The 13,513-nt window shown below is 40.2% G+C and overlaps 1 protein-coding gene across 3 annotated transcripts in view; it reads left to right on the top strand.

Moving 5' to 3' along the window:
• The first annotated feature begins 3,662 nt into the window (after positions 1–3,662).
• The window catches only part of LOC118556101 (putative oxidoreductase GLYR1), an 84,896-nt gene continuing 75,045 nt past the window's right edge, over positions 3,663–13,513 (top strand). For all 3 annotated transcript variants that reach the window (XR_004933012.1, XM_012879552.3, XM_012879551.3), the window contains exons 1-5: positions 3,663–3,770; positions 7,218–7,254; positions 7,337–7,416; positions 7,505–7,643; positions 9,261–9,371. Coding sequence is in view for 2 of the 3 variants with exons in the window: in XM_012879552.3 (XP_012735006.1) it covers positions 3,733–3,770; positions 7,218–7,254; positions 7,337–7,416; positions 7,505–7,643; positions 9,261–9,371 (405 nt within the window). In the remaining variant the exon portion in view is untranslated. The remainder of the gene's footprint in view (positions 3,771–7,217; positions 7,255–7,336; positions 7,417–7,504; positions 7,644–9,260; positions 9,372–13,513) is intronic.

Raw genomic sequence — 13,513 nt, 5'->3', positions numbered from 1 at the left:
GGTGCCTATCTCCAGCTGTCAATGGGCGAGAGGCGGGGTACACCCTGGACAGGTCGCCAGTCAATCGCAGGGCCCAGTTTTAATCAAGAATACAAAACCAGCTCATTTCAAACATATGGACAGAATCAAATTTATATGCACTGCATATTCGGTTTGAAATGCCTTTTGGTAAGAAGTTATATGTAGCTGTGACCAAATATAACAAGTCATTGAATTGGCAGCAGCCCCTCCTCCTGAGCAAGCATGTTGCAACTGTGGAAAGAAACATCTCTCTTTTAACTCTGCTGAGAATGAACAATCATCTGCCAACACCCACTGAGGGTTTCAAAAAACGGAGCAAAATCAATACAAACATAAAGTAGAAGCACAGAGTTGATACCAAAATTATAAATGATCCAATTACCAGCACATGCATTTTTAGATTAGATAGAAGGAAAGAAAACGAATCATTTTAAAACAAGTATTTTCACAATTCTGTAGATGTGTCTTAACACGGGAGAAAGGGCTACGAGACCTTAATGAGTAGTTGTACCTCACTGATTGAAAAGGAAACAAACCCCCAACAAGAAAGCTATTAGCTGAAGCAATGGAAAGGGTTCCACAACTTTTTCAAAATGGCAAAAACATCACAGAGCGAGGCAAAAAATCCAAGCTACTCTCAACCAGCTGAGAGCATGTCCATACAAAATGTTCAGATTGTTAACTGCAAACAGCCAGGTCGACCCAGAAAGATATCAAAGCCTCGAAACGAAAAACATCCATCCATTTTGTGACACGCCTATCCCTTGTGGGGTCGCAAGGGTTGCTGGTGTCTATCTCCAGCTGTCAATGGGCAGGAAGCGGGGTACACCCTGGACAGGTCGCCAGTCTGTCGCAGGGCAATGGAAAACATAAAGAAATTAAAACCCAATGGCCGTAAACCACAGTCATTGTGTGTAATGGAAACTGCATTAATGAAACCAATTAACATCTAATCATAACAAATCAAGGTTCAGCTGGGCTAAAGAGAAACACTCATGGACTGATGGATGAAAGTGGGATTCAGTAAAGATAGCTTAATTAGTATTCTTAAGAAGAAGATGCTGGAACATTAGATTCAGTCCCAATGAAACCAAAACAAATGAGTAGATGAAGAAAGTAAGAAAGACTTCCAGAGTCACTGATGTGAGCTGCATCACGTCATATACCACATGAAATACACAGTTCTCCTCAATCTGTCGATCCCAAGTAGGTTTTGCAATGATAAACTCATTTGTCATGATGATAATGCAGCTGTCTAGAGCGATCAAAGCTTTCTTCAGGAAAGGGAGTTCAGTCAAATGACTTTTCCAGCAAACCATCTGGATCTCAGTTCAAATGATCATTTAAGGTCAAGGTCTCATCTCAAATCCATGAACCGGTGGCATCATGCAAAGTTGATGGGTGTATTTGAATGTTGGAACCCGACTGAGGAAGAATGTTACCTTTTAGTTGTAAAGTCAAAAACGACAGAATTACCACTACGAGCTGATTCAGGTATTGCTTTGGTTTGTGATTTTAAAATTTTCCACACTAGGGAGTGACTGATGAGGGCATGTTCTTTAAAACTGTGCAATTCAGTTTGCAGATAGTTCCTGTTTTCTCTTCCAGATATCCATAAAATCCCACAAGGTCCCCGGTTTGTGAAAGCTCACTAATTGTTCCTGTTCCATAGTCCCAAAAAAACCCATGAAAATGAGTTATTGATTTTAGGCCAGTGGCTTTAACATCCCTGGTAATAAATAATAATAATAATAATAATAATAATAATAATAATAATAATAATAATAATAATAATAATAATAATAATAATAATTATTATTATTATTATTATTATTATTATTATTATTATTGTTGTTGTTATTATTATTATTATTATTATTATTGTTATTGTTATTATTATTATTACTGTTGTTTAAAATGTGTTTTTAAAGGCACACAAGGTCTCCTTACACAAAAACAGAAAATGAAAATGAAATTGTAAAAATAGGACCATAATGATCAATTAGAGTGAAAATACTTGTTTGAACAGATAAGTTTTCAGCAGGGATTTAAAAAGAGTACCAGTGTTTCTTTGTCTTTTTTTTTTTTCTTTTTTTTTATGTGTCCTGTCTGGCAGTGTAGCATTAGGAATTGTCGTCTTAATGCCAAAGTCAGCCCAACAGATGTACTTTCACAAGTGGAGCGTTATTGCTTTCTGTACAGTGTTTTCCGTTTGATTTCTATGTAAAACAGCTTTATTGGATATTATTTTGGGATTATTTAAGTTTTCATGGACACATACACAGAAAGGTAAAATAGAACGAAAGGAGGAGAGAAAGATGAAGCAGTACATTAAAATGGAGAAAAGATGACAAAAAGAGATCAGAGGAAAAAGAGAAAACAAGATAATATCCTCTGAGTCTGCTTCTACACCTGCAGAGAGACATATAAAAAGGACAGCAAAAGCAACCTATAAAGTATTACAGTTGCAAACATCACTGAACATCACTGAAATATACACAGTATTATTTAATACAAGATATATTTAGTGGCAATGTCTGTGAGAATGTGCCTGTATATCTAAGGTTCATCCGTAAGAAAAATGCACTGAATCGTAGTACATGGTGTTTTATCTGAGCCCCTTCTTCCACTGATACTCCCATGGTTGTTTTCTTTCTCCTCTTTTATTTGTTTTATGTACAAATGTATCAAAATTCCATACAACTCTGTCATTTGTGTTCAGCTTCAATCTTCAGCTGTAAGAACTCTATACATGCCCTGATAAAAAAGTAACAGCGTGAAGTGGTGCGAAGCTTCCATTTTAAACATCAATATAGAGTAAACAAGAATTCTGCATATACTTGGGAAAGTCTGATATATTAATCTTGTCATTAACAAGCAATAACAAATTTGTTGTGCTGGTGCCACAGTTTAAATACCTGGGATGGTTTTTGATGATGAATTGACTGAACAATCATAGCCCAATAACTGTTTCTTTCCAATATGTTGAAATGTTACAAAGAAAGACTAAGAGCAGTTGGATGAAAAAGGTAAGTATTATTTATTTAATAATTACGCTATTTATAATTTTTAATATATATATATATATATATATATATAGAAAGAGAGAGAGAGAGAGAGAGAGAGATCTATATATCTATATCTATATAGATATATAGATATATATATATATATATATATATATATATATATATATATATATATATATATATATATATATATATATATATATATATATATATATATAAAAGAATAATTGTACTCATATTAAAGTAGGATTTCCATAATTTTTCAGTTAGTGATAAGAAAAATATATTCATTTTAACACTTTTTACACATCAGTGGTCCAATAAATGTTTTTAGCACGTTATATAAATAAGGTAAAATACTGACAAACAGTAAAATTTTACTAGAAGACTAATTCATCTGGAATGTACAGCCAGAAATATGACGGAACCAGGCAACACTTGGACCACAGCTGTGATTTTTAGACGTCTTTAGCTTATGTTTTAGTAAAGTTTTAATTAGCACGTGAAAGTATGTTTTTTTATGACATTCTTTTTTTTTTATGTCATTTTTGATAATGTTTGCTAAATGCAGAGTCAAATTGGGGGCGGGTGTCAGCCTCGCCTCACGCAGGGAGGGTGGCTTTCTGTGGGTGTGCGTCGCCTTTTCCTCTCATTCAGTGCGACGTTTTATTTAAGTTGAAAGATGGCGGCGGTGCATCTCAGGATCGGGGATCTAGTGTGGTGAGATGACCTTTAAACACAAATTTTCGCTCCTTTTTCTGTTCAAACTGTATAATGTGCTGTGGTAGCTGCTGGTTAACGAAACAATCCGGCTGTGGTTGTGTTAAGCAGACGTATATCGCTGGAGGGGAAGGAGTGTAGCGGGTTAGTTGATGTTCACCCCAAACAAATTGCTAACCAAGCTGCAGCTAGCTCCCACTCAGCAAACCAACTACTATAAGAGGTTTAAAAGTCCGCAGAGTTAGTTTATTCGGTCATAAAGTTGTCTTTTGCGTTTCAGAATCATAAGCTGGTGAACACATATCTAAAGCGTCGCTCAGGAGTTTTTATTATTGTTGTTGTTGAAATGTTGTGCTAGCTGTGCTAGCATCATAGCTCAGAGCGGATGTGGTTGGGCTCTGCGCCTGCTCGGCTTCCGTGTTGTTAGCGTTAGCTCTTGTTTTCTTCACGTTCGCGAGTTGCTTTACTGTGACGTTTAGCTTATAATTGCATGTAGGAAATGAAAGCAGAAAGGAAAATGGCTAAAAGCACCACAGATGTTTACTTTCACCCGCACAGCGCAAGGAGCAGCCAGCCAGAGTGGATCACATGCTGCTGCAAATATGACAACACTGTCTCCTGTTGTACTCCCCTTCATCTCCCCGAGCTCCTCGTTTCCACGCCTGGCTAAACTGACTCTGTTTGCCTGAAAAAGTTAAGCCTCATTCTTAGGCGGCCGCAGTGTGTTGATATTGAGCAGCTGTACTTGCATGAGAACAACCCACGTTAGTAAGGTCCCCGGTGAAACGAGGCCAGGCCCTGAGAAAGAGTCAGACTTTGACCTGCAAACACATTTTGGACAGGATTGGTTTCTAGTGGGACAGATGCATCTGTCCTCACCAAAACCGCGAATCAGCACACACTAAGTTAAGTTCAGCTCTTAAACTCTTTAAGAGCTCATTAACACAGAACCGCGCATACAAAAAGGCCTTGAAGTGTCGCCCTTTGGTTTTACGTTTATTTTCAGCACCCTAAAGTAGACGTGGGCTGGTATGAGATATCCAAAATATGATAACCTTGAGGAACAGTACCATGGTGTCACAGTATTTCCACAATAGCATTGAAAACAAATGTGACAGTAAAATCCTTATTCCCACTGCCTTTCAAATGTAGCTTAAGTATTTTTATTGAAATAACAGTATTTATGTCTTTTACTTTGATATTAACACACTGATTTATGTTGAAAGTAAACCTGCCTGGTGCCATGCAATAGGTGGTAGAATTTGAATTTGGCCTGTGGTAGAGATCTGTGCTCTACCACCCTATCAGTGGTCATCACCGCACCTGCCTAGAAATGGTTACAAGCACAGAGACAGCTGCGCTGGAGGAGTTGGTAAAATAAATGCTGCTATGTCAGCGATTTGGACTCAAATCAGTCTGTGACCGACAAGGATGAAGAGTCAGAAAATCTTTTGTGGAATTGACTGAAATCTTGCTTTTATGTCTACTCTACAGAAGAAAAATACCCCGGGTTCATCCCACATTAGAGACAAGGAAGCAGCATAGAGCAGAGGTCCCCAACATGTTTTAAACTGAGAGCTACTTCATCGGTACTGTCACATGAAGGGCTACCAGTACTGACCTTTGAACTAGAAGAGTCAGCGCTCACCAATAATTATTTTTGCAATTTTTTTAGATTGCCTTGTTTAAATCTATATAAATTAGGGCTGCACAATTATTCGCATTTGCAATATAATGGCAATTTAAAAAAGAAATGCAATTTCCAAATCGCAGAGGTCTGCAGTTTTTGGCTATGTAACAATTAGTGAATAAGATACATCCTCTAGGTGTCAGTAACTTGTTTGAAGTGGGTTTACCTCCACATGGCAGGGAAGACAGTGGCAGCAGTGAGATAATCTAATTGTATTACTTGTTTTAGAGTTTAAATAATCATACCGTTTTACCAGAAACTTTCAGGAATCTCACCATAGCATTAAGTTCTGGTCAATCAGTTTAATACATAGACTTGTTTGGTGGTTGCACTTTATGTTCAACAAGGATTGATGTCCAAATCAATTAAAAGCTGTTCTCTTGATTTAATATTGTGATTAATAAAAACATTAAAAGTTCTTGTTTTAAATAGTCCTTGTTTATAAACTTCTTTATCTAGAGGCCGTTTTTGTTGATTGTGGTTAATGCAGAGAGAATTCTAAATAAAATCGCAATTTTGGTTGAAATATATCAGTGAGAACAATCATTTCTGAGTTGAGACGCAGCGGCTCTTTTAGCACCTAATCTGCACAGCGATGAAACAGATTGATTTGTTGTTTTTATATGTTTATATGTAAACTGGGGGAAAAAAGAATCACATTAAATCACAATATTAAGATAAAAAAAATCGCAATTAGATTATTTTCCAAAATCGTTCAGCCCTAATATAAATGCTAGTGCCATTGCAAAAGTAGAGCAACAGACATTTTAGAGGCAGCTCACTGGAGGGTTGTGGCGTTTTAGAACAGGCCTGAGGGCACCACCTGGGGTCCTTGCAGGCTACCTGGTGCCTATGGGCCCCATGTTGGTGACCCCTGGCATAGAGAATATCATCATTTTAAGGGCGCACCTCATGGCTGATCCAGATAAATGGCAGTAGTTACATGTAACGGTGACAAAAGTTGAACATTGTTCAAGTTTTTTGTGTCTTGTTGCAAGCCTGCAGATGCACGTCAACGTGTACAAGCTTGAAATTTCACACGCACAAATCTCTCCGGTCGCTTTACTGGAGGAGGGCAGGCGACTATCGCCTCAGCGCATTAGTTCCACAGGAAACGAATGGAGAGGGAGCGCCGTTGCTCCCCGTGTGTCGAGCCCACTCTGCAGGGCAGCTACAATAGCATAGCAGGGTCTGCACACTATTGCTACTTGTTCCACGTCTGCTTCCATGCACTCAACATGTTTCCACACCACTGAAGTTGCTTTATCTCTCTTTTCTACCAACGGCTCTCTTTTTCTGGTCATTATCCTGAAATCTCCAGCCCTGCTGAACTTTTCAGTCTCGCTTCTGAAGAGTTTTATAACTGGCGCTGAAGGAAATGAAACCGGTTGGGGCTGTGGGAGGAGTCTGGCACACAGGCAGCAGCACTGGATTCACAACACAGCACCAGAGTCAGCTAAGAAACACACCGATTGTTACGTTGTTATGAACGTTAACCCTAAGCCCAAATCGTTACAAAGATCACTATGCGAGTAATCGCCCACCCTAACAGATTTTACACAGACATTACACATTTTAAGAAATCCTTCTGCTTAAGCTTGGATCTTGAGCTTGCAGAGTAAATGTAAAAATGTAAGTTTAGCGATCAGAGCCCAAGGTCTGCATCAGGTGGTGCTATTATATAGTTATTTGGTTTAATGCTTGAAGCATTTGTGCACCTGTGACAATGCTTATACTAACATCAGATGTTATTTCAGGGGCAAGCTGGGCCGTTACCCACCATGGCCAGGAAAGGTAAGGACCACCATCTTTACACTCACATTAAAAAACAATGCAGTTTGATTCATTTGTTGCCAAATGCTTCTGTGTGTTTCAGATAGTAAGTCCACCCAAGGACCTGAAAAAGCCCAGGGGCAAAAAATGCCACTTTGTGAAGTTCTTTGGAACTGAGGACCAGTAAGTAGGACTCACAAGGAACCTGCGGCTCATTTTACTGTGCTTTTTTTACCACATGTTGAAGTTGTGCTTCCGTCTCTCTGACCAGCGCCTGGATCAAAGTAGAACAGCTGAAGCCCTACCATGCCCACAAGGAAGAGATGATCAAGATAAATAAAGGGAAGCGGTTCCAGCAGGCGGTGGATGCAGTGGAAGACTACCTAAAGAAAGCCAAAGGAAAAGACCAGGTAGTGCAACCTGTTACTGCAACTTGCAATGGTCCAGACTTCTGTGCTTTCTGTACCTAAATGAGAACGTAGTTTCTCCTTTTTTTATCGTATAAAATGTTTTTGGGGTAATTTATTTCCGCTTGAACCGCCAGAATAGAACAGGGCGACTACAGTGTTTAGTTTGACAAATGGATGAGACGTTTCCTCTTTTCCAGCCGAAACACGGCCAAAGTCCTGACCAATGACAGAACAGTAGTCGAACACGCTGTGAGGAAAAAAGCTCTGCCCAGACGTTGTCGAGAACAAGCAGGCAGGAGATGACCACCTCTTTCTCCATTTTGTGTCGTCATTTTGCCAAATACAATCACTTTACACAAGCAGGCAATCCTAGTAAAATGCTGACAGGTGATTGCGCAATAATATTAAATAGTAAAATGACTGCCGGCCACATCAATAAATAAGTAAATAAGTTGTGTTCAAACATTTTGATGCTGTGACAATCAATTTCGCTAAATTTCATTATTACACATTTCTTAGTCCAGTCTAATTGGTTCATTTCTCTTCTTTGATCACTAGGAGTGCATATTTTTCTTGTGCTATCAACGAATCACAGCTCCTAAAAGACTCACACTTAGCAATGCTGTCTTTTATCTTAGTGAGGAGGTGTGGGGTCAACTCACTAAGATAAAAGACTTTTAAGAGCTGTGAATATTTTATTCGTCTCCTCACTAAGAGTCGCTCTCAGAAACTTTGAATCGGTCTGAAGCTAAAAGTCCTTGGTAGGAATCTCTAGGCTGAGATAGTAGCTCTCTCTGAGAATATTTGGGCCCAGTTCCACTGACCCTACTCAGTTTAAACCAAGTAGAGAACAGCTCTGCTCTTCTCTACTTGGTTTATCTTCACATAGTTTGTGTTTTAACCGGGCTGGGAAAGGTCTCCTGGGGGTGGCTTTACACTTTACACACTGTTTACACTTTAAACTTTACACTTTAAATACATTTGTGAGAAATGTAAACAATAAAAAGATATGCCATTATAAAAATTATTCACTTACAAACCATTAACCAGTAAAATAATATTTGGGTTTGAGACACTCTATTCATAGCAGTCCTTAGTATTAATGTCGCTGCTCTTCAGTTTTCCTGGACTTCCTCCCAGAAAATCAATACGTTCACTCAAAACTCCTCTTTAGTCAGCCTCGCAAGCGGGCAGAGCCGAGCGGTGCGCGTTGGATACGAGCCGCTGGGCCTTTTGTGAATATGGGCACAGTTCTTTATTATTTTTAGAACCATTAATTATTTTCATTTCACTTCACAACTGTGCACTACCTTGTTTTTCTCTCTCACTTTAACATCACAATCAAATCATTGAAGGAATGGACTACAAAGTGACAAAATGTAGAAAATAAATAAAAATAAATACTTTTTTGTGACCTTGGCAACTCAGTGGAAAACTGTGTTGCAGGTTAAGGTGTGTTTTCAGATTAGAAATGAGGCGATGCTTTTCCATGGGCTCCTCTTTTAACATAAAAAGCTGCAGGCTTGCTGTGTCCTCCTGTTGGTACATTGAACACACTTTGGGATCTTTACACATAGTTGGATGGAAGCTTAAATTGACCGTATGTGTTTTTGACAGAACTCTGACGGTAAAGGAGACTCAAAAGGAAAAAAAACATCCAACAAACCTCTGAAAATTCTAGAAGAAGATGACGAGGACCTCAGTGCATTGAAGGACCCTTCTGAAAAGGTCAGTGTTGTCCCAGAGAGTTAGCAACAATGTCTGGTTAAGAAAATACTTATGGTTCATTTTTCATCCTCTAATTTGGGTTTTATTATTGTTTTAGTAAAACATTTAAAAGCAATAAAAATATTCCGTTTCTGTCATGCTAGATCTCTTTCTTTCTTACTAAACCATGTTAATGTGAAGTGATCCCAACCACCAGGGCTAGTTTTATTGCGGTCAGAAAAGCCAGTAACATTTTCTTTCTATACAATCATTCTTTCACTGTGGCTTTTAAATGCAAGTTGAACGTGTTTGTTTATTTGGAGAGCTTCAATTGAACTGAATTTGTTTAGATTGTGCCAATTTACACAAAGTTTTTTTTTTTTTCGTCAAAGCACTTTACTAAATAAATGCAATTTATATGCAGAAATGTATGTTTAGTCAAATTGGACAGATTCAAAGTCAGTTACATACTTTGACATCCTTTTTCTGATATATCAAGAATAGGGGGTTTTCACTGACGTCACTGGCCAACTTCCGGTCCGCCATATTGGGTGGTTCACTTCCTTTTCTGTAGTTGTCTTACACGTATTATCGTATCGCGAATGGATAAGTACGCCAGCGGGCTAGAGCGACCAGATAAGGACGTATACCTGAGGAAATGTTCCGTGATCGACCATATGGACCCGTATGCCCTCCACGGTGCCTTGTTTAGCACTAATCCAGATGCATTACCTGGTGTTCGGTGAAAACCCTCTGCAACCTCTTGAGGAAATGAGAGCTTACAAGGGTCTAGAGGCTCACAACCAGTTCACATCTGGTTATGTACATCAAGGAAATCGCCATCATACGTGGACGGGTGAGTTTTAATAAGATGGTAAAAATGTAAACAATCCGACGCAAATGCGTCGCATGCTTCTGCGGTGGCTGGCGGCCGGCGGTGCGCGAAGGCGCTTGGCTGCACGGCCGATCGACGCCGCTCACGGCTTTAATTATTTAAGCAGAACAATGACCAGTGAAAAATTAAGTTGTATTTACCGTATTGGCGCCGGTAGGAGCTGCAGATCATAAAGCCAGCAAACAGTGGGAACACAGCAACTCGTTCAAAGGTAAGCTGCGTTCAGACGGGCTCTGGCAAATGCTAACCGTTAGCGCTAACAACCACTCACGCATGTAATGTACTTTTAACTAGCTGCTATGTGTTTCAAACGTTTAGAACACACTCTCATTGACATCGGGATACTGTGGAAAGTTATGTTCGGTCGTCTTACAGCCGCGATCCAAGCGAGCCGACGACTCTTTGTTATCTCTAACAGTTGTTCTCCGTGGTTGCGCCTCCAGGCAGGAAAGCGGTGGAAAATTAATCTGTTTCTATGTTTTTCCCATGGCGATCATGTGTTGCGCTGTTACAGCCCACAATACAGCAACGGTTTACCATGGTTGAAATCAAGTTAAGGTGAAATTAATCAAATTAAAACACGGCTGAGAGAGGGAGTACAGTACGCGGTAGTAATAGGCAGTAGAGGCGGCGGAGGCAGTCAACACGGCAGCCGCGGAAAGTAATAAGTCATAACGCCCAAGCCCTATTATTAATATATTCTTACATGTTTTAAATGCTCAACAGTTAATTACCTGTGACAAAGTGAGCACCGCAGACTCTGGCGTATTCCAGCTTAACACCGTCCAAATCTGACCTGGATATCCGTGTCAGCCATAGGTGACGGCGTTGTTCAGACAGCTGTTTTGTTTTTTTCACACTGATTCACTATTACGGCTGGTAGGCGATAGAAAGAGCGTTGTTCTCCACCTCCACGGGCCGTGCAACCAACCATTAAACACGTTTTCACCATTGTTCACTTCAAATACTGCCTAAGGCGTCATACAACGCAGGTCAACGGTGCGAAACGACTGCCACCCAATATGGCGGACGCGCTGAGTAGTCACGTGAGCGTGACGTCAGCTGAAAACCCCCTATTGCATTGTCGTTGACTTTGCAGCAATCCCTCATACAATCCCTCGAGCTTGCTTTTAGCGACAGTGGAAGGGAAAACTCCCCTTTTAACAGGAAGACACCTGCAGCAGGACCAGGCTCAGTGTGAACGGCCATCTGCCACGACTGACTGGGGAATAGAGAAGAGAGCAGAGTCACAAAACCATGGATCCACTGATCCAGGAGTAAATGTGTTTCTCTCCTGGATGACACCACTAAAGGGGCTAAATAGATGAGCTCTGAGCTAGTGGTAAAATATATGGAATGAGAAAAGGAGAGCAGCTACAAGAGAGGTTTAAAACCAGACATGGAGGGAGTTCTATTGTCTAAAGTGGTGTGAAAAGATGTTTACCCTCTGACAGATCTGTTCTGTTTTTTTTTTTCTTTTTGTCAAACTCAAATGTTTTAGATCATCACGCCAACTTCAATATTGGATAAAAGTAACCCAAGTGAATGGAAAAACATGTTTTGAAATGGTTTTATTCATTATGGGAAAGTAGTATCCAAAACAACCTGAGTCTCACAGATGCAGGAATCACCTCACTTGGTAAATCGCAAATTAACTGTGATTAAACTACAAATTCAGAAAGCTGAGCTCAGTTCCACAAGCCAGGCCTGATTGTAACCCTTAAATAGAACCTCTGATGGTTGAAAGATGTCAGAAAGCAACACATCATCTAAGAAAGCTCATAAACAGTAGAAAAACAAACTCATTGACATCTATCAGTCTGGAGGGGTACAGAAGCATTCCTAAGACTTTAGGAACCATAATCCACACCTGGAGAAAAGCTGCAGCAGTGGGTGGTGTTCCATCTGACCTAAAACTAACAGAACCTTTCAGAATCAGAACATGGTACTGACAGTCAAACACGGCGGTGGTGCTGTGATGCTCTGGGCTGCTCTGCTTCCTCTAAACCTGGATAACTTGCTGCACTTACTGGAATCACACATTTTGCTCTCTAGCAGAAACCCAGTGACTTCTGTAGCCTGGCCAGCCAGACTGACTTCTGTGGGTGTAAGTCAGTCTGGCTGGCCAGGCTGTGACATTTGGCTCCACAGCAACACAACGACCCAGACAACAGTTGCAGAGCCACCTCTGAATCAGTAAAAAGCTGCATTTTGAAGTGCTCTAGCCAAAGTCTTGACTTAAGTCTGATTCAGGCACTCAGACGTGAAAATACTCCATGGGGGCTGGAATCCAACATTTCTGCAAAAGACAGAGGCAACAATCCTCAGTGGAGACGATAAAGACTCATCAGCAGTTAGTGGACGCTTGATGTCAGTTGTTGCTGCTAAGGGTGGCACAACCAGTTGCTCCTTTTAGGGGGCAATTACGTATTCCCAGAGGGCCAAGTTAGCCTGGGTAACTTTTCACCTGAATCAATGAGATCATCATTTGAAAACAGCTTTTTGTATTTACTAAGGTTAAATTTATCCAATGTTAAATTGGATATAATTTTGACAAAAGAGCAAAAACAGCTGAAATATGGAAGGGGGCCAGCACTTTTTCACACCACTGTATAGAAAGAGAACATTCAGGAAAGTTTTAAGCTTAGTCTTAAAAGTAGATAGGGTGTCTGCCTCACGGACCAAAACTGGGAGTTGGTTCCACAGGAGAGGAGCCTGATAGCTAAAGGATCTGCCTCCCATTCTACTTTTAGAGACTCTAGGAACCACCAGCAGACCTGCAGTCAATCAGAGCTCTGATATATGATGGAGCTTGATATAAGGAGACTTTTAAATTCTATACTGGGGTTAATGGGGAACAAATGAAGGAAAACTAAACTAGGAGAAATGTATCAACACTGGAACTCTTGCTGCAGTATTTTGGATCAGCTGAAGGCTTTTAACTGAATAGTAGCAGGCATTAAGTGGCACAAGTAGCAGTGGGATTGTAATAACCTTTCGCTCAAGATGCTGCACTGGTGGCTGCAAGACTGCAAACATCAGCTTGTGTCTTTTGAGATCCTACTTCGAGTCCATTATCAACCTGTGTTCTTTGCTCCTTGCCGTCAGCTGAAAGGTCCCTATACAAAATGGGTGGTTGAAGTTGACCCACAAATTTTACACTCTGATCCAGCTTGGTAGGTCCCCACAGTAGAGAAGGATATGACAGGATCACAACAAATGTGGCATAGAGGTCTGATTCAAAACAAAGAGAGCAGCCAGTGTAACC

Source organism: Fundulus heteroclitus, chromosome 16 (genome assembly GCF_011125445.2).
Source record: "Fundulus heteroclitus isolate FHET01 chromosome 16, MU-UCD_Fhet_4.1, whole genome shotgun sequence".
Taxonomy (NCBI): domain Eukaryota; kingdom Metazoa; phylum Chordata; class Actinopteri; order Cyprinodontiformes; family Fundulidae; genus Fundulus; species Fundulus heteroclitus.
This window is presented reverse-complemented; position numbering and strand designations above follow the sequence as displayed.